We start from the raw sequence: 21257 nt of genomic DNA, 5'->3' as shown, positions 1-21257 counted from the left end.
CAGACATGCACCGAGTACTGTTGCTGTATGTCTTTGGCACATTTTTGGCAGTTTGTAAGTAAAAAAATTATAAAATTACTGTAGCCTACTGTTTTAAATTTTCCCCCCATTGTTCTCAGGTGGGACAACGCCCAAAATTATCACTGTATAAGCGGATTATTGATCACTATAAGCCAATTATTTAAACAGCTTTTGTAGGCTATATGATTCTGGACCAAGCTTTTTGAGCAATATAAGCGGTTGATCACTATAACCTGATCATTATAAGTGGATTCCACTAATAAATAAGTAAATAAATACATACATAACTTAGAGCTGTTTTTTTTTAGCTTACCAAAAACTTTAATTATTTTCCATGACTATGGCTTTTATGTAAGAAAGAAACTCATTACACTTACAGTATAGGTTTCACTTTGATATACATTTTCCAAGAATATGGATGTTATTAGATCTTTATATAGTCCATGACAAGTCCATAAACAATGTACTTTTGAGAAAAGCTTCCAAGTTGAAAAAACTTTGTAATTTGGGGATTGAACCTTGAACCCAGCTCTTCTGTTCCTGTTATCCCTACAAACCTCTCTGCAGCTCAAAGTAAGCTATATTGAATATGCTAATATGTGATTATGATGATGATGATAATGATGATGATGATGATGATGATTATTATTACAATATGTGATTAAATATCACATTGTGAGAGGATCGCATTCTGACCCATATGAGACTTGAAGAAGTGAAGACCCGCCCGTCACCTGACCGCAGCTTCAGGCCAAATCGATGCTCTCTCTCAGACAGCTCAGTGTTAATGCGCAGACAGCGCTAATCGAAAACACAGCAGTCGATCCCAGAGCTATCTCTTCATTTCCTGCCCTCCTGTTCAGTGTTGCCAGATTGGGCGGTTTGCTGCTCAATTGGGCTACTTTTGCTTATGTTGGCTATGATTGGGAAGTGGGGAATAATTTAGCATAAATGGAATTTGGCCTGCCTTTGTCAACATTTAGCATGGGGTTTGAAAATATTGAAAACAATATTAACAAGCTTTAATTTATTTTCTTTTATGTATGTATGTATGTATGTATGTATGTATGTATGTATGTATGTATGCATATATGTGTGTGTGTGTGTGTGTGTGTGTGTGTGTGTGTGTGTGTGTGTGTGTGTGTGTGTGTGTGTGTGTGTGTGTGTGTATATATATATATATATATATATGACCACTTCTGGGTGACCCTACCCTACACGTGAACAGTGCAGTGCCTGCAGCCTGAGGCGCTGCTATTTTTTTGTTTTGTTTTAGGTTATGATTTGGGCTGGTTTTATTGAATTGGGCTGGTTTTGTGACTGGGCTGGGAACTGTCAAACTGATCTGGCAACCATGCTGCTGTTATCATCAGACGATCAGCTGTGAGGCAGAGCTGCTAGACAAGCTGTGGAGCTGTGAGTGACCGCAGACCGAGGGCTCTGACACGGGTCAGTCATCATGGTGTTCGAGTCCCTGGTGAGCGACCTGCTCAACAGGTTCATAGGAGACTACGTGGAGAACCTGGACAAGTCCCAGCTCAAGATCGGCATCTGGGGAGGTAAGCAGCGAGAGAGCTAGCTAGCTAATAACTGCCAGACCAAACGCCATGAGAAAATGTGACAGTTTAACGTTGCGTCGCTTATCGTTAAACGCACACGCCTCGTACAGCGTGACATGGCGTTTCTCTGACAGAACAACACGCAGGTTTAACTTCGGCCTGCAGTCCGCCCGCCGAGCAGCGCTCCTGGTCTGCTTTGAGTCTGGTCCGTCTGTTTCTCCCAGAGCCGCTCCAGCAGGAAGCGATCCGTGCCATGCCGCTGTAAACACGGCGTGTTGCTGAGCTGAGTGATGTCTGCTGGGTGAGCTGTGTGCCGATCTGAAGCGTGCCTCCCGACGGCTCAGAACAGCTCTCTCCACTCATGTTTTGTACGTGTTTACCGCGGCCCATGAGCCAGGCAGCAACAACAGCCAGGTGTGCGAACAGTTTGGCGTGACGTCACGTACTGTTCTTCCTGGAACGTCATGTAGCCTACCTGGACGTAAACAAATCGCTGGTCGCTCACTCACTGTCATTCCACAGACAGACAGACAGACATACGGACTGTGTGTGTGTGTGTGTGTGCGTGCGTGTGTGTGTGTGTGTGTGTGTGTGTGTGTGGACTCTGCAGTGCACCTGCAGCTCACCCTGACACTGAGTTTATGCTTCATTCACAAGTTAAAAAGAACGATTCACCCCAAAAATGAACATTCTGCCATCATCTAGTCACCCCCCCCGCCATTATGAAACAAGGCCTGTTCACACCTGAGCCCTGTACTACGAAGCTAGTTTAATGCCTTATCCGAGTAAGTTTGAGTTTAAACCTGGTTTAGCCGTACTACAAAGCAAGTTAACTTCTAATCACCATGGCAACTGACGCTGCAAAGCTAACCTGGTCGCGACCATAAGATCAAAATCCATGACAGACCCATATAATCGGCTCTCTGGAGTCACTCACCGTTCATATAAGATCGCCATATGAAAAATAGATTGCAGTCAACTGAGAATATAACAAGAAAAACATTTGTGGCTCTGTAGGCTACATAATTAAATTAAGCCTACTTACCACTTTATGTCTTAACAGCTCAACTATGCGTGGAGAAATATGATCACTATTAATCACCGCAGCGCATATCATGAATGGACCCTCAAATGGAGTGAGGGTGATATTCTCCTACATGCCAGAAAAGCCTATACATATAATATAGATGGGATAAATATGGGATAGCCCCAATACTAAATATGCAGGCTTCTTGCATGTTTCAGCTGGAACTGTGTCCTGTAGGCTGTATGCCAATATATGAGCAAAAATAGGCTAGTTTTTATCAATGAAAAGTATGCCCGCATCGTCTCAATTCAGTCCAGCAGTTTTCTCTTTTATATTAGGATATCATTATTATAGCCTATAGCTATATGAATTATTCGATCAGTGCAACCACACACACATAATGAGTGATAGAGATCATTATTCATTGAGCATGCTTTCTAAATCTATGGTCTAAATAGGCTTACAGATTGTGGAAATTTATAGACTGAGATTACACATTTAATGTACATTTACACTCGCACAAAGCTGTAGGAGACAGAAATCGCTGATCAAAGTAAATCAAATGACTGATGTGAATACAAGCGGCAGCTTCAGACAGTCCTTCCCCCAACTATATCCAACGCGGATTTTCATTCTGCCATAGGTTACATTAAATATCCGCTAAAATCTCTGATCCCACTGTGGCTGCGCTTTTTCGTTCTATGAGGAAATGGGTGTGGAAATGGGTGTGGGCGTGGATCAACTCAGCTGTTCATAATGTGATTGGCTAGCGCACCTCTTTCGCGTGGACGCGCCCCTGTGCACGAGCGAAAAACGTGCGCGTGCACAGGCAGATCCCAGGTCCACTTACCTAGTAAAAAACCAGCGTCGTAGTATCAGTTAACTAGATAGCTTTGATCCTGTTCAGTCAAACCAGATCAAAGGGACTTATCGCGGATCTGTTAAACTAGTTTCGTAGTACAGGGCTCTGGAGTACCGTATGACGTATACGTAGGGATGTGACGTGTTTTTGTAGGCTTACCCAGAAGTTCCTGCACTTCCTTGTTCTTAGAGGCTATGGGATTTCTGTACCAGGATGTCATTTAAATGCATGGAATAAGGTCTGTGGTTCACAGAAGTTTATGAAACAGTGAGGTTTGTGTTCAGCAAGATAATAGAGCTCAACAGTCCCATGACATCTATTGCCCCGGAAGTGAGTTTCCCATTCATTTTCTCCATAGACATTTAGAAAAATCCTTTATATAAGGAGTTTTAGGGCTTGAACCAAGCCAACCTGTGACCTACTGAATCATGAGTGACCGTAAAACATTTCAGTTGGAGCAAAAATAACAAATAACATTGGGGGGGAAATAGTTTTCGAAAGAATTCTGGGAAATCACACAATTTATCAGTGAAATACTGCAATTTATAGATTCATTATGCTACAACAACGGATACATATGCTTAAGTGTCACTCATATTCCTGTTTATTTCAAGAAAAACATTTTTAGCTAGTGGAAATTCTAATGCTCGTAACTGTAAAATCTATTGGCTGGTGATCAAAAAAGTTAATTTCAAGCCCTGCAGGGAGAGCAGGTGGTGACATGATGGGAGTGAGTGAAAAAAGGACCAAATATTGATGGTTAAGACTGAATAATAACATCACAAGCGTCTAATCCTAATGTTAATTTAAAATGAGATATTCCTATATATCTGGCTTCAAACAGCCAACATTTTTAGCCGGTGACCGAATAAATCCTCCCAAAGTCTATAAATCCCCCCCAAAATCTATAAATCCCCCCTATCTGAAGAACATAAGGGGGGAAATTCCCCCATATTTTGCAAAGTGAATTTCAGGACCCGTGTAAGTTACCAAGCAAGCTAGCTACCAACATCCCCAGATTCAAATAAAACCTCTAGGGTCTGTGTGTTGGTGATGAACATAAAGAGCTAACGTTAGGTAGCTAACTTTGGCTAAAGCTACCTTGTGCTACCTTTGGTGGACGGGGTGTATGAAACACGTCTACTAGCATAATGTTAGGCTACAGGGACCAAACAAAAAGGAGAGGACTCAGAGTAGTCAGCAAGTGAGTTGCTGGACTACCTAGCAAGTCCTGAAAATGTGCATCTTCATAACTTTATTCCAGCTAAATGGTATCGGTTGTTCGTATATGCCTGTGAAAGCTAGCTGTGCTAGGCTGATGTTAACATTAGCTAACTTTAGCCTAGTACAGCTGGCTTTCACAGGCAAACGTTAGCGGTTGCACAAACCACAAACACAGGCTACGTTAACTTGGTTCGTAGTACAACCCATGCTGGAATAAAACATATTTTCAGAACTTGCCACTTCACGCCTACTTCCTCGCTCACTTCCAAGTCCTCTCCTTTGTATTGCGATAGGATATTCCATGAGACTGGTGTCGTACAGACAGCCACTATCCATGTTGTGCGTCAACACGGAGTGATACCATGCAAAGCGGCTCTAGCCGCGGTATACGCTCAATATACCACGGCTGTGAACAAATCGGATTGCTTGATTGCTGTTTTATAACGGTGTTTTTGGAACTCTGATAAGTGGTCAGTGAGTCAGTCATTGGATCGGTCAGTTATGTGTCTGTGTTGAGCTTGATCTCTCTGCCCTGCAGCCCTGGATGCTGTGAGCGGTCATGGTAAGACAGAGCCTGTGTGCTGTGTTTCTGTGTGCTTTGGACCTGTTAGAGAGAGAGACTACTGTGTTTCTGTGTGCTTTGAACCTGTCAGAGAGAGACTAGTACTACTGTGTTTCTGTGTGCTTTGGACCTGTTAGAGAGAGACTAGTACTACTGTGTTTCTGTGTGCTTTGGACCTGTTAGAGAGAGACTAGTACTACTGTGTTTCTGTGTGCTTTGAACCTGTTAGAGAGAGAGACTACTGTGTTTCTGTGTGCTTTGAACCTGTTAGAGAGAGACTAGTACTACTGTGTTTCTGTGTGCTTTGAACCTGTCAGAGAGAGACTAGTACTACTGTGTTTCTGTGTGCTTTGAACCTGTTAGAGAGAGACTACTGTGTTTCTGTGTGCTTTGAACCTGTTAGAGAGAGACTAGTACTACTGTGTTTCTGTGTGCTTTGAACCTGTTAGAGAGAGACTAGTACTACTGTGTTTCTGTGTGCTTTGAACCTGTCAGAGAGAGACTAGTACTACTGTGTTTCTGTGTGCTTTGAACCTGTTAGAGAGAGACTACTGTGTTTCTGTGTGCTTTGAACCTGTTAGAGAGAGACTAGTACTACTGTGTTTCTGTGTGCTTTGGACCTGTTAGAGAGAGACTACTGTGTTTCTGTGTGCTTTGAACCTGTTAGAGAGAGACTAGTACTACTGTGTTTCTGTGTGCTTTGAACCTGTTAGAGAGAGACTAGTACTACTGTGTTTCTGTGTGCTTTGAACCTGTTAGAGAGAGACTAGTACTACTGTGTTTCTGTGTGCTTTGGACCTGTTAGAGAGAGACTAGTACTACTGTGTTTCTGTGTGCTTTGAACCTGTTAGAGAGAGACTAGTACTACTGTGTTTCTATGTGCTTTGAACCTGTTAGAGAGAGACTAGTACTACTGTGTTTCTGTGTGCTTTGGACCTGTTAGAGAGAGACTAGTACTACTGTGTTTCTGTGTGCTTTGGACCTGTTAGAGAGAGACTAGTACTACTGTGTTTCTGTGTGCTTTGAACCTGTTAGAGAGAGACTAGTACTACTGTGTTTCTGTGTGCTTTGGACCTGTTAGAGAGAGACTACTGTGTTTCTGTGTGCTTTGGACCTGTTAGAGAGAGACTACTGTGTTTCTGTCTGCTTTGAACCTGTTAGAGAGAGACTACTGTGTTTCTGTGTGCTTTGGACCTGTTAGAGAGAGACTACTGTGTTTCTGTGTGCTTTGGACCTGTTAGAGAGAGACTACTGTGTTTCTGTGTGCTTTGGACCTGTTAGAGAGAGACTACTGTGTTTCTGTGTGCTTTGGACCTGTTAGAGAGAGACTAGTACTACTGTGTTTCTGTGTGCTTTGAACCTGTTAGAGAGAGACTAGTACTACTGTGTTTCTGTGTGCTTTGGACCTGTTAGAGAGAGACTACTGTGTTTCTGTGTGCTTTGGACCTGTTAGAGAGAGACTAGTACTACTGTGTTTCTGTGTGCTTTGGACCTGTTAGAGAGAGACTACTGTGTTTCTGTCTGCTTTGAACCTGTTAGAGAGAGACTAGTACTACTGTGTTTCTGTGTGCTTTGGACCTGTTAGAGAGAGACTACTGTGTTTCTGTGTGCTTTGGACCTGTTAGAGAGAGACTACTGTGTTTCTGTCTGCTTTGAACCTGTTAGAGAGAGACTAGTACTACTGTGTTTCTGTGTGCTTTGGACCTGTCAGAGAGAGACTAGTACTACTGTGTTTCTGTGTGCTTTGAACCTGTTAGAGAGAGACTACTGTGTTTCTGTGTGCTTTGGACCTGTCAGAGAGAGACTAGTACTACTGTGTTTCTGTGTGCTTTGAACCTGTCAGAGAGAGACTAGTACTACTGTGTTTCTGTGTGCTTTGAACCTGTTAGAGAGAGACTAGTACTACTGTGTTTCTGTGTGCTTTGGACCTGTTAGAGAGAGACTAGTACTACTGTGTTTCTGTGTGCTTTGGACCTGTCAGAGAGAGACTACTGTGTTTCTGTGTGCTTTGGACCTGTTAGAGAGAGACTACTGTGTTTCTGTGTGCTTTGGACCTGTCAGAGAGAGACTAGTACTACTGTGTTTCTGTGTGCTTTGAACCTGTTAGAGAGAGACTAGTACTACTGTGTTTCTGTGTGCTTTGGACCTGTTAGAGAGAGACTAGTACTACTGTGTTTCTGTGTGCTTTGGACCTGTTAGAGAGAGACTAGTACTACTGTGTTTCTGTGTGCTTTGGACCTGTTAGAGAGAGACTACTGTGTTTCTGTGTGCTTTGGACCTGTCAGAGAGAGACTACTGTGTTTCTGTGTGCTTTGGACCTGTCAGAGAGAGACTAGTACTACTGTGTTTCTGTGTGCTTTGGACCTGTTAGAGAGAGACTACTGTGTTTCTGTGTGCTTTGAACCTGTCAGAGAGAGACTACTGTGTTTCTGTGTGCTTTGGACCTGTCAGAGAGAGACTAGTACTACTGTGTTTCTGTGTGCTTTGGACCTGTTAGAGAGAGACTAGTACTACTGTGTTTCTGTGTGCTTTGGACCTGTTAGAGAGAGACTACTGTGTTTCTGTGTGCTTTGGACCTGTTAGAGAGAGACTAGTACTACTGTGTTTCTGTGTGCTTTGGACCTGTTAGAGAGAGACTAGTACTACTGTGTTTCTGTGTGCTTTGGACCTGTTAGAGAGAGACTACTGTGTTTCTGTGTGCTTTGAACCTGTTAGAGAGAGACTAGTACTACTGTGTTTCTGTGTGCTTTGGACCTGTTAGAGAGAGACTAGTACTACTGTGTTTCTGTGTGCTTTGAACCTGTTAGAGAGAGACTAGTGCTACTGTGTTTCTGTGTGCTTTGGACCTGTTAGAGAGAGACTACTGTGTTTCTGTGTGCTTTGGACCTGTTAGAGAGAGACTAGTACTACTGTGTTTCTGTGTGCTTTGGACCTGTTAGAGAGAGACTAGTACTACTGTGTTTCTGTGTGCTTTGAACCTGTTAGAGAGAGACTAGTACTACTGTGTTTCTGTGTGCTTTGGACCTGTTAGAGAGAGACTAGTACTACTGTGTTTCTGTGTGCTTTGGACCTGTTAGAGAGAGACTAGTACTACTGTGTTTCTGTGTGCTTTGGACCTGTTAGAGAGAGACTAGTACTACTGTGTTTCTGTGTGCTTTGGACCTGTTAGAGAGAGACTAGTACTACTGTGTTTCTGTGTGCTTTGGACCTGTTAGAGAGAGACTAGTACTACTGTGTTTCTGTGTGCTTTGGACCTGTTAGAGAGAGACTAGTACTACTGTGTTTCTAGTACTACTGTGTTTCTGTGTGCTTTGGACCTGTTAGAGAGAGACTAGTACTACTGTGTTTCTGTGTGCTTTGAACCTGTTAGAGAGAGACTAGTACTACTGTGTTTCTGTGTCCTTTGGACCTGTTAGAGAGAGACTAGTACTACTGTGTTTCTAGTACTACTGTGTTTCTGTGTGCTTTGAACCTGTCCGAGAGAGACTAGTACTACTGTGTTTCTAGTACTACTGTGTTTCTGTGTGCTTTGAACCTGTTGGAGAGAGACTAGTACTACTGTGTTTCTGTGTGCTTTGAACCTGTTGTAGAGAGACTAGTACTACTGTGTTTCTAGTACTACTGTGTTTCTGTGTGCTTTGAACCTGTTGGAGAGAGACTAGTACTACCGGTACTGTGTTTCTGTGTGCTTTGAACCTGTTGTAGAGAGACTAGTACTACTGTGTTTCTGTGTGCTTTGAACCTGTCAGAGAGATACTAGTACTACTGTGTTTCTGTGTGCTTTGAACCTGTTGGAGAGAGACTAGTACTACTGTGTTTCTGTGTGCTTTGAACCTGTTGGAGAGAGATGTATGCCATCTCTAAGCATGCAGTATTCACTGCATCCTGAACATATCCCGACATTACTCAGATGGCCTGCATGTTTAGCAACAAATGTCCTGTATGAGTGCGCTCCCATGAGCACGGACTTTACCCACCCAAGCCCCAAGTGCAAAGTCCACATCGCTGGCAGAACGGGTCTAGTTTAGCAGCTCCCGCCTCATCTCCAGAACCTGGAGTGAGCGGGAAATCCAGCGAGACAAGATTGTTATTTCCTATAAAATTTATAGTAATAAATAAATAAATAAAATAAATAATTTATAGCCTATTTAGTATAACTATAAATAGTTGTTAAATGGCACTTTTACAAATCATTAATGTCCCGATGCTATTTAATTTCATGAATGGACGTAGTTACGTGGCTGGATTATCTGGAAGAGAGCCAAGTTGCTGAGTAAACAAGTAATAGTTTCTTTTCCTCCATACTACCTTGACGCCTGTGTTGGACTGAGAGCAGGTAAATGAAAAATGTGAAGAGTGCTGAGGAGCTCTGGAGCTTTAACCTTTCTTTACATGCTGTCAGTCACTGTTAAAACCCTCATATTCAAATACTAATATAATATAACAAGCACAGCCAGCGTGTCACTTTCTCATGTTTTCTCTGGGAGAAGCATTGTGCTTGGCTCTGAGCCAAGCCTTGTGATTAGCTCAGACCCGAGTGTTGTGACTGGCTCAGAGCCAAGCGTTGTGATTGGCTCAAAGCAGAGTGTTGTGATTGGCTCAGAGTGGGGGGTTGTGATTGCCTCAGAGGCGAGCGTTGTGATAGGCTCGGCTCCGAGCGGCAGGACCGGCCAGACCGGCCGGACAGATAGCCTGTGGAGACACAGGAGACTGAGTGTGTGTGTGTGTGTGTGTGTGTGTGTGTGTGTGTGTGTGTGTGTGTGTGTGTGTGTGTGTGTGTTTTCACGCCAATTGGCTAAAAGGGGGGCATTGGTGGTGGTGGGGGGTGGGGGGGGGTGGGGGAGATACAGGTGTATCGGATCCGTGTGTGTGTTTATGCCATTTGGCCAAAAGGGGGCAGTGAGGGGCAAACTTTGAAATGCAGGGTGTCAGAGGCAGAGCAGGGTGTGCTGCCCCTACCATCCTGCATTTCAGAAATTCGCGTAATGTCTGTGGTCGCAGCAGTTGTGAATTCACACTTGTTAATAATGCACCAGTTAGAGGATTCCTTGTACAATTTACTGCATTAGTTCTTTGAGAATCTCTTTGGTATTGAAACTGAAATATCGATATTGAATCGGAAATTTAATCGAATCGGGAAATCAGTGGCGATACCCAGCCCTACTGTCTCCCTCTCTGTTCTGCTCTGACTCTGTCCCTCTCTTTCCCTCCCTGTCTCTCTCTCTGTCTCTCTCTATCTCATCTGTCTCTCTCTCTCTCTCTCTCTCCCTCACTGTCTGTCTCCTCTGTCTCTATCTCTGTCTCTCTCTCTCTCTCTCCTCTGTCTCTCTCTCTCTCTCTCTCTCTCTCTCTCCTCTGTCTCTCTTTCTCTCACTGTCTCTATCTCTGTCTCTCTTTCTCTCTCCTCTGTCTCTCTCTCTCTCTCCTCTGTCTCTCTATCTCTCTCTCTCTCTCCTCTCTCTCTCTCTCTCTCTCCTCTGTCTCTCTCTCTCTCCTCTGTCTCTGTCTTTCTCTCTCTCTCTCCTCTGTCTCTCTCTCCTCTGTCTCTGTCTCTGTCTCTCTCTCTCTCCCCTCTCTCTCTCTCTCTCTCTCTCTCTCTCTCCTCTCTCTCTGCAGGAAATGTTGTGCTGGAGAATCTGAGAGTGAAGGAAAATGCCTTGGTGAGTAACTCAACTTTATTCATTTTTGATCAAGTTTTGTTTTTCTTGATTTTGGTGTTTATTACTTGGTCAATTTTCCCCTGCTGTCCCGGTCGTTGCTCCTCCCCCCTCTGCCGATCTGAGGAGAGTTATAGACTAGCACCATGCTTCCTCTGATACATGTGCAGTCGCCAGCTGCTAATTTTCACCTGACAGTTTCACCGGGAGGACGTGGGAGGATCACACTATTCCCCTCTTTCATGTTTTAAAGTTCAAACAGGCAGCAGCACTCCTCCCTGCTGTTGGACCTCATTAGTTCAAACAGGCAGCAGCACTCCTCCCTGCTGTTGGATCTCATTTAGAAAACAGAGTTATAAAGAAGCTGTACTGCAACTCTGCTGTTAACACATGACTCCACTCACATTCCTCTGTTCTAATTAAATGACTGGAACATTAACTTAAGTTCTGATTAAATAAGTTGTCATGAGCAGTGTTGCGGGTAACTCATTACAAAAGTAACATGGCATGTAATATATTACTTTTAGTAGTAACTCAGTAATATAACTTAATACTAATTGGATTTCAGTAATAATATACCAGTTACTTTGTCAAGTAACTCAAGTTACAAATTGAGTTACATTTTCTTAAATCAAAGGACATATCTAAATAAAGATCCAATCATTTCCTAATCAAATTGTGTGTTTTTATGCAAATAACCACTATAGATGACAATCACAAAGGAAAGGGATAACATGTAGAATTTTGGATGGTTTACACTGATTTAGAGACAGTTGAAATTATTTTTCGGGGATGGTTCCGGGGCGGTGACGTCATTCTGCTAAGTGCTGTTATTTTGGTGAAAGTAATGCAAAAGTAGTGTAATAAGTAACTAGTTACTCTACACAGACAGTTGATTGATTGATTGATGTAGTATGTTACATTTTGAAAGTAACTTGCCCAACCCTGGTCATGAGCTCATATTACTGCCTGTGGTTTAACCTGGTCATGAGCTCATATTACTGCCTGTGGTTTAACCTGGTCATGAGCTCATATTACTGCCTGTGGTTTAACCTGGTCATGAGCTCATATTACTGCCTGTGGTTTAACCTGGTCATGAGCTCATATTACTGCCTGTGGTTTAACCTGGTCATGAGCTCATATTACTGCCTGTGGTTTAACCTGGTCATGAGCTCATATTACTGCCTGTGGTTTAACCTGGTCATGAGCTCATATTACTGCCTGTGGTTTAACCTGGTCATGAGCTCATATTACTGCCTGTGGTTTAACCTGGTCATGAGCTCATATTACTGCCTGTGGTTTAACCTGGTCATGAGCTCATATTACTGCCTGTGGTTTAACCTGGTCATGAGCTCATATTACTGCCTGTGGTTTAACCTGGTCATGAGCTCATATTACTGCCTGTGGTTTAACCTGGTCATGAGCTCATATTACTGCCTGTGGTTTAACCTGGTCATGAGCTCATATTACTGCCTGTGGTTTAACCTGGTCATGAGCTCATATTACTGCCTGTGGTTTAACCTGGTCATGAGCTCATATTACTGCCTGTGGTTTAACCTGGTCATGAGCTCATATTACTGCCTGTGGTTTAACCTGGTCATGAGCTCATATTACTGCCTGTGGTTTAACCTGGTCATGAGCTCATATTACTGCCTGTGGTTTAACCTGGTCATGAGCTCATATTACTGCCTGTGGTTTAACCTGGTCATGAGCTCATATTACTGCCTGTGGTTTAACCTGGTCATGAGCTCATATTACTGCCTGTGGTTTAACCTGGTCATGAGCTCATATTACTGCCTGTGGTTTAACCTGGTCATGAGCTCATATTACTGCCTGTGGTTTAACCTGGTCATGAGCTCATATTACTGCCTGTGGTTTAACCTGGTCATGAGCTCATATTACTGCCTGTGGTTTAACCTGGTCATGAGCTCATATTACTGCCTGTGGTTTAACCTGGTCATGAGCTCATATTACTGCCTGTGGTTTAACCTGGTCATGAGCTCATATTACTGCCTGTGGTTTAACCTGGTCATGAGCTCATATTACTGCCTGTGGTTTAACCTGGTCATGAGCTCATATTACTGCCTGTGGTTTAACCTGGTCATGAGCTCATATTACTGCCTGTGGTTTAACCTGGTCATGAGCTCATATTACTGCCTGTGGTTTAACCTGGTCATGAGCTCATATTACTGCCTGTGGTTTAACCTGGTCATGAGCTCATATTACTGCCTGTGGTTTAACCTGGTCATGAGCTCATATTACTGCCTGTGGTTTAACCTGGTCATGAGCTCATATTACTGCCTGTGGTTTAACCTGGTCATGAGCTCATATTACTGCCTGTGGTTTAACCTGGTCATGAGCTCATATTACTGCCTGTGGTTTAACCTGGTCATGAGCTCATATTACTGCCTGTGGTTTAACCTGGTCATGAGCTCATATTACTGCCTGTGGTTTAACCTGGTCATGAGCTCATATTACTGCCTGTGGTTTAACCTGGTCATGAGCTCATATTACTGCCTGTGGTTTAACCTGGTCATGAGCTCATATTACTGCCTGTGGTTTAACCTGGTCATGAGCTCATATTACTGCCTGTGGTTTAACCTGGTCATGAGCTCATATTACTGCCTGTGGTTTAACCTGGTCATGAGCTCATATTACTGCCTGTGGTTTAACCTGGTCATGAGCTCATATTACTGCCTGTGGTTTAACCTGGTCATGAGCTCATATTACTGCCTGTGGTTTAACCTGGTCATGAGCTCATATTACTGCCTGTGGTTTAACCTGGTCATGAGCTCATATTACTGCCTGTGGTTTAACCTGGTCATGAGCTCATATTACTGCCTGTGGTTTAACCTGGTCATGAGCTCATATTACTGCCTGTGGTTTAACCTGGTCATGAGCTCATATTACTGCCTGTGGTTTAACCTGGTCATGAGCTCATATTACTGCCTGTGGTTTAACCTGGTCATGAGCTCATATTACTGCCTGTGGTTTAACCTGGTCATGAGCTCATATTACTGCCTGTGGTTTAACCTGGTCATGAGCTCATATTACTGCCTGTGGTTTAACCTGGTCATGAGCTCATATTACTGCCTGTGGTTTAACCTGGTCATGAGCTCATATTACTGCCTGTGGTTTAACCTGGTCATGAGCTCATATTACTGCCTGTGGTTTAACCTGGTCATGAGCTCATATTACTGCCTGTGGTTTAACCTGGTCATGAGCTCATATTACTGCCTGTGGTTTAACCTGGTCATGAGCTCATATTACTGCCTGTGGTTTAACCTGGTCATGAGCTCATATTACTGCCTGTGGTTTAACCTGGTCATGAGCTCATATTACTGCCTGTGGTTTAACCTGGTCATGAGCTCATATTACTGCCTGTGGTTTAACCTGGTCATGAGCTCATATTACTGCCTGTGGTTTAACCTGGTCATGAGCTCATATTACTGCCTGTGGTTTAACCTGGTCATGAGCTCATATTACTGCCTGTGGTTTAACCTGGTCATGAGCTCATATTACTGCCTGTGGTTTAACCTGGTCATGAGCTCATATTACTGCCTGTGGTTTAACCTGGTCATGAGCTCATATTACTGCCTGTGGTTTAACCTGGTCATGAGCTCATATTACTGCCTGTGGTTTAACCTGGTCATGAGCTCATATTACTGCCTGTGGTTTAACCTGGTCATGAGCTCATATTACTGCCTGTGGTTTAACCTGGTCATGAGCTCATATTACTGCCTGTGGTTTAACCTGGTCATGAGCTCATATTACTGCCTGTGGTTTAACCTGGTCATGAGCTCATATTACTGCCTGTGGTTTAACCTGGTCATGAGCTCATATTACTGCCTGTGGTTTAACCTGGTCATGAGCTCATATTACTGCCTGTGGTTTAACCTGGTCATGAGCTCATATTACTGCCTGTGGTTTAACCTGGTCATGAGCTCATATTACTGCCTGTGGTTTAACCTGGTCATGAGCTCATATTACTGCCTGTGGTTTAACCTGGGCTTTGCAGCTGATTGCATCCTGTCTTTGTGTTACAGAGTGAATTTGATGTTCCATTCAAAGTGAAAGCTGGACAGATCGGTGAGTACTGAGAGTCACCTGCAGTACTGAGAGTCACCTGCAGTCTGAAGTCTAAAGCTGCTTCCTGTGTGTGAGTATTGAGAGTCACCTGCAGTCTGAAGTCTAAAGCTACTTCCTGTGTGTGAGTACTGAGAGTCACCTGCAGTCTGCTTCCTGTGTGTGAGTACTGAGAGTCACCTGCAGTCTGAAGTCTAAAGCTACTTCCTGTGTGTGAGTACTGAGAGTCACCTGCAGTCTGAAGTCTAAAGCTGCTTCCTGTGTGTGAGTACTGAGAGTCACCTGCAGTCTGAAGTCTAAAGCTGCTTCCTGTGTGTGTGAGTAGTGAGAGTCACCTGCAGTCTGAAGTCTAAAGCTACTTCCTGTGTGTGTGAGTACTGAGGCCCAATTCCAATCCGCCCCCTTACTGCCTCAAGCCCTTAGAGGCGCGTTCACGTGAAGTGAGTGAGGGTTTAGGGATGTCCCACAGTGAAATCGCAAAGTGAATGAGGGCTCGGAGTGAGCCCTTTCTGCCCCCTTACCGTAAGGGAGCAGCTATGGCCACTTACGGAAAGGGAATTGCCCACAATGCATAGCGTTGTGACGTATAAAACGGGGAAGGCTGCAAATATCTGTCAAAAAAATAAAACAACACATGCGCGAAACGAACGCGGTGTTTGCGAGTGCGCTGGAATGCCTTAATTGACAATGAAACATTACATTAATAGGGATTTCAGATTAGACAAAAATATTATATCAGAGGAATGCAAGTAGTTATTTTACACAATCCTAGAATAATCATCGATCATTTCTATTACAATTGCAATCCACAACTTTGTTGATGAATGAGAAATAGTTTTACCGAATCTGTATTGTACAGTATTGACATTGTGTATAATGTTGGGTGACATGTCATTATTATGCTTATTTTAATTATAATTACACATGTTGCAGATTGCAGATTTTGCAGTAGGCTACATTTATTTTTAAATTACCTGTTGTCCACTCTGTAGAGCCAGAGCCTGCATGAGAACAGACTCATCATGGAGTCTATTCCTCAAAGCGTCTTGACAATAAACAATATATAGCGAACCCCAAACGTGCCAGAGTCAACATCATCTTGTCAAGTGCAAAGGGCTCTGCTGTCCCAATCCTCTTATTTATCCAATGTGGATCCCTTCCACACTTGATGACTCAACCACTTTCAGATGGCGGCCATTAGAGGGACTGAGGGTTCAGGGCTTGAGTGTTTAGGGGGCGGATTGGAATTGGGCCAGAGAGTCACCTGCAGGCTGAAGTCTAAAGCTACTTCCTGTGTGTGTGAGTAGTGAGAGTCACCTGCAGTCTGAAGTCTAAAGCTGCTTCCTGTGTGTGAGTACTGAGAGTCACCTGCAGTCTGAAGTCTAAAGCTGCTTCCTGTGTGTGAGTACTGAGAGTCACCTGCAGTCTGAAGTCTAAAGCTGCTTCCTGTGTGTGTGAGTACTGAGAGTCACCTGCAGTCTGAAGTCTAAAGCTGCTTCCTGTGTGTGTGAGTAGTGAGAGTCACCTGCAGTCTGAAGTCTAAAGCTGCTTCCTGTGTGTGAGTAGTGAGAGTCACCTGCAGTCTGAAGTCTAAAGCTGCTTCCTGTGTGTGTGAGTAGTGAGAGTCACCTGCAGTCTGAAGTCTAAAGCTACTTCCTGTGTGTGTGAGTACTGAGAGTCACCTGCAGGCTGAAGTCTAAAGCTACTTCCTGTGTGTGTGAGTAGTGAGAGTCACCTGCAGTCTGAAGTCTAAAGCTGCTTCCTGTGTGTGAGTACTGAGAGTCACCTGCAGTCTGAAGTCTAAAGCTGCTTCCTGTGTGTGAGTAGTGAGAGTCACCTGCAGTCTGAAGTCTAAAGCTGCTTCCTGTGTGTGTGAGTAGTGAGAGTCACCTGCAGTCTGAAGTCTAAAGCTACTTCCTGTGTGTGTGAGTACTGAGAGTCACCTGCAGGCTGAAGTCTAAAGCTACTTCCTGTGTGTGTGAGTAGTGAGAGTCACCTGCAGTCTGAAGTCTAAAGCTACTTCCTGTGTGTGTGAGTACTGAGAGTCACCTGCAGTCTGAAGTCTAAAGCTGCTTCCTGTGTGTGAGTACTGAGAGTCACCTGCAGTCTGAAGTCTAAAGCTACTTCCTGTGTGTGAGTACTGAGAGTCACCTGCAGTCTGAAGTCTAAAGCTACTTCCTGTGTGTGTGAGTACTGAGAGTCACCTGCAGTCTGAAGTCTAAAGCTACTTCCTGTGTGTGAGTACTGAGAGTCACCTGCAGTCTGAAGTCTAAAGCTGCTTCCTGTGTGTAAGTACTGAGAGTCACCTGCAGTCTGAAGTCTAAAGCTGCTTCCTGTGTGTGAGTACTGAGAGTCACCTGCAGTCTGAAGTCTAAAGCTACTTCCTGTGTATGTGAGTACTGAGAGTCACCTGCAGTACTGAGAGTCACCTGCAGTCTGGAGTCTATGCTACTTCCTGTGTGTGAGTACTGAGAGTCACCTGCAGTCTGAAGTCTACAGCTGCTTCCTGTGTGTGTGAGTACTGTGAGTCACCTGCAGTCTGAAGTCTAAAGCTACTTCCTGTGTGTGAGTACTGAGAGTCACCAAGAGATCAATCACTGATGTATAAGATCTGATCACAGGATTTTTTTTTAACTTGTGACATGAATGTAAAAAAAAAAGTGCCGTGAATGTTTTATTTTGTTTAGTTTTTATGTAGTTTATCTTGAGGAAATGTAATGTACTGTAAGAGTGACACAAAAACAACCAATAAAAAAATAAAATGACCCCCACAACGTGCTGCTGTGTGTCGTCTTACAGCCAGGGCCTTCAGCTTGAAACAAGTGAGAAAAAAGTGATTTGCCAGCTGACGGCCCCAGGGGGCGCTGCTGAGTGCTGAGGACAGAGAGAGAGAGAGAGAGAGAGAGAGAGAGGAGGGAGAGACAGACTTGTTACTGTCCCGAAATATTCTGTGATGAATGTATTATGCACTTTGTTTCATTTCATTTTACTTTTTCTATCTCATTTAGTTTTCCAGACCCCTGAAAAGTGAATTTTGGAGAAAAGTTTTGGAGGTGATCAGAGCAATGGTACGCCTTTCAACTCTGGACAAACAAACAGACAGCTCTCCAATTACTGTATTATATATTCACTCCCAGGAGGTCAGAAGTCAAGGGGTTTAGGACACTTCAGAAGGATTTTAGTTTTGTTTGCTTGTTTCATTTAATTTTAATTTTTTTGCAATTTCATCATGGCTTTCACTACAGGATCAGGTGCATATCAGAAAGACAGAAAAAAGACAAATCAAAGCAGACATGAGATTGAACTAATATTAAATTGAGTGCACTCCTCTTACAGTGATCAGCTTTGGATGGGTCAAATTGATCACTATAATGATGATCATTATAAGCGAGTTCTTTCTTTTTCTCTATTTCTCATGCAGATTACCATCTAATTCACATGTGTATATGAATTACATGAATACAGTATATGAAGTAAAGAAATGTAAATCCATACAGTAAGTTAGGCCTCCAGCTGTTTAAAATACAGCACTCTCACCTAGACAGAGACGCTGCCATCTCTCCAGAGACAGACATGCACCGAATACCGTTGCTGTATGTCGTTGGCTCATTTTTGGCAGTTTGTAAGTAAAAAATAATCAAATTACAGTAGTTTAAAAAAAAATCCATTGTTCTCAGGTGGGACAGCGCCCAAAATTATCACTGTATAAGCGGATTATTGATCACTATAAGCAAATTATTTAAACAGCATGTGTAGGTGCTGCTATCTAGACCAAGATTTTTGAGCAATATCAGAGGTTGATCACTATAACCTGATCATGATAAGTGGATTCCACTAATAAATAAATAAATCCATAACTTAGAGCTGGTTTTTTTAGCTTACCAAAAAGTTATTTCATTTTTATTTTCCATGACTTTGGCTTTTATGTAAGAAAGAAACTCATGATGTAAGACACTTACAGTAGGTTTCACTTTGATATTCTCCAAGAATATGGATGTTATTAGATCTTTATATAGTCCATTAATGACATCATCAATGATGTCACATTTAACATGCTGACTTTTTCCCTCTGAATTCTGACATTAAAATCAGAATGCTGACTTTTTTCCCAGAATTCTGACATTCATCTCAGAATGTTTACTTTAATCATGAATCCCTTTAATCATTTACCATTTACTTTAATCTCAGAATTCAGATTTTTCTCTCTCTCAATATTCTGACATTAAACTCAGAATTCTAACTTTATTTTCTGACTTCTGACTTTATTCTCAGAAACCTGACTTAATCAGAACTCAGATAAATGTTTCACAAACAACAACAACAACAACAACAACAACAACAACAACAACAACAACAACAACAACAACAACAACAACAACAACAACAACAACAACAACAACAACAACAACAACAACAACAACAACAACAACAACAACAACAACAACAACAACAACAACAACAAACAGGCACAACCCCATTTGCATTCCAGGTGACCCCAAGGTTGGGAACCACTGGAATAAAGGTATAAAAAATAACATTTATTGCTACAAAGATTAAAGTTTGGCATATGGCTCCATGATGATGCCCCTCCTGTGATGATGAGGGGAGGCCATCAGGAATGCATAGAATAGAAATCCCCCCATGGGGAATCCCTCTGGAGCCATGATGTTGGTGCTGGCAGGGGAGGAGGCGGGGCCAAACAACTGGTACACGTGAACGACAGCAACTGCAGAGTGACAACATATCGGTGAGTAGTGAAACCACATAGTAAAAGATGTGAACTTGAAATATCTCCACAACTTTAGATGATTGGTTCAGCGGCAAATCGACGGTTTGCTCCGATTGGCGATTGAGAGAGAGGGAGAGAGTGAATAACTGTGATTGGATAGGCGATTGTCCAGGGATTGCACATTGGCCAGTAACATGCCCGGTAGTGGTGACCATGCAGTGAGCATGCCGCCTCATTCGGATCAGGACCCCGCCTCGCCTGCCTCCCCTGGGTCTTCTTAATCATTTTATGCTTATGTGAGGGGAAGTCCGGAGTGACCAAGTTCCGACTGTGGTGAGTGCTCTCTTCTTGAGAAGGCTATAGCGTTTCTCTGTTGTAGGTGAGCCAGCTGTTGCTGTTGTTGCTGTCGGCCAATGTTGTGCTGAGATCCCCAAAAAACTATACAACAATACAAAAAGATAAAAACAAAGCTACAACAATTAAGTTACTCTCTCGCTACGGCAATAAACAGGTTTTGGTCTAAACTGAGTTGAATCTGTCCATGTTCTCACTCGCACTGTGTTGATTTGCATAGCTTTGTAACGCACCTTGTGCATCATGTTTGGATGCAAACAGCTGGGGTTAGGCACAGGGCGGGGTTGGGGTTAGGCCAGTGGTTCCCAAACTGGGCTATGCGTACCCCTAGAGCAGGGGTGGGCAACTATTTTTGATGGGGGGCCACATGAGAAACCCAGATTGTTGCCGGGGGCCGAACAAATATTGTCATGCCATAACCCATGGATGGGCAACTTTGATGATAGAGAGGGCCACAAAAAAATGTCCTCGCTACCAGTTTTTGCTGAGGGCTGAACGGCGCCAGCGCGAAAATTTTTGGGCATTTGAAGCCAGGTTTAGAGGAATAACTAATTTTAAATTAACAGTTGTGATGTCATTATTCAGTCTTAACCACCAATATTTTATCCTTTTCTCACTCACTCCTATGTCACCACCTGCTCTCCCTGCAGGGCTTGAAATTAACTTTTTTCACCACCTGCCAATATGGCTGCTAGATGTTAAAGTCACCAGCCAATTCGAATTTCCACTAGCCGAAATGTTTTTCTTGAAATAAACCAGAATATGAGTGGGTTAATTTAAGCATTTAAGTATCAGTAAGTGGCCTGGGATTCTCAAAGCCTGTGTTGAGGGTCACACAAGAACAAAAATGCACTCTTGAAGCTAAATAAATCCAAAACCAACAAGTTAATTATTTAAATTTCTACTTCAATGTAGAACAGTCATTTCTTACACATGAGATTACTTTTAGCCTTTTAGTCATAAATATTATTGAAAGATACTGTATTCCAGACTGAAATGCTATAACAGAAGAGTATTGGCCAGAATGACATGAACATTTGGACACTTATTCAGCGGGTATCTTGCATGTTGCGTTCAGGTGCACTGTAAAAAAAAAAAAAGCTCGCGGGCCGTATGTTGCCCATGTATGCCCTAGAGGTACGTGGAGGTACTAAAGGGAGTACTTGAGAGAAAGGG

The 21257-nt window shown here is 43.1% G+C and overlaps 1 protein-coding gene across 1 annotated transcript in view; it reads left to right on the top strand.

Moving 5' to 3' along the window:
• Positions 1–1480: 1480 nt before the first annotated feature.
• LOC310791568 (uncharacterized protein) overlaps positions 1481–21257 on the top strand; it is a gene marked incomplete at both ends in the record, with an annotated part of 43223 nt that continues 23446 nt past the window's right edge. Inside the window, 2 exons of the mRNA XM_083653235.1 lie at positions 1481–1580; positions 1715–1841. Of these exons, the coding sequence (XP_083509361.1) occupies positions 1481–1580; positions 1715–1841 (227 nt within the window). The remainder of the gene's footprint in view (positions 1581–1714; positions 1842–21257) is intronic.

The sequence above is a fragment of the Poromitra crassiceps genome (assembly GCF_964638095.1).
Source record: "Poromitra crassiceps genome assembly, chromosome: 16".
Taxonomy (NCBI): Eukaryota; Metazoa; Chordata; class Actinopteri; order Beryciformes; family Melamphaidae; genus Poromitra; species Poromitra crassiceps.
Note: the sequence above shows the minus strand (reverse complement) of the source record. Positions and strands in the feature narration are given on the sequence as shown.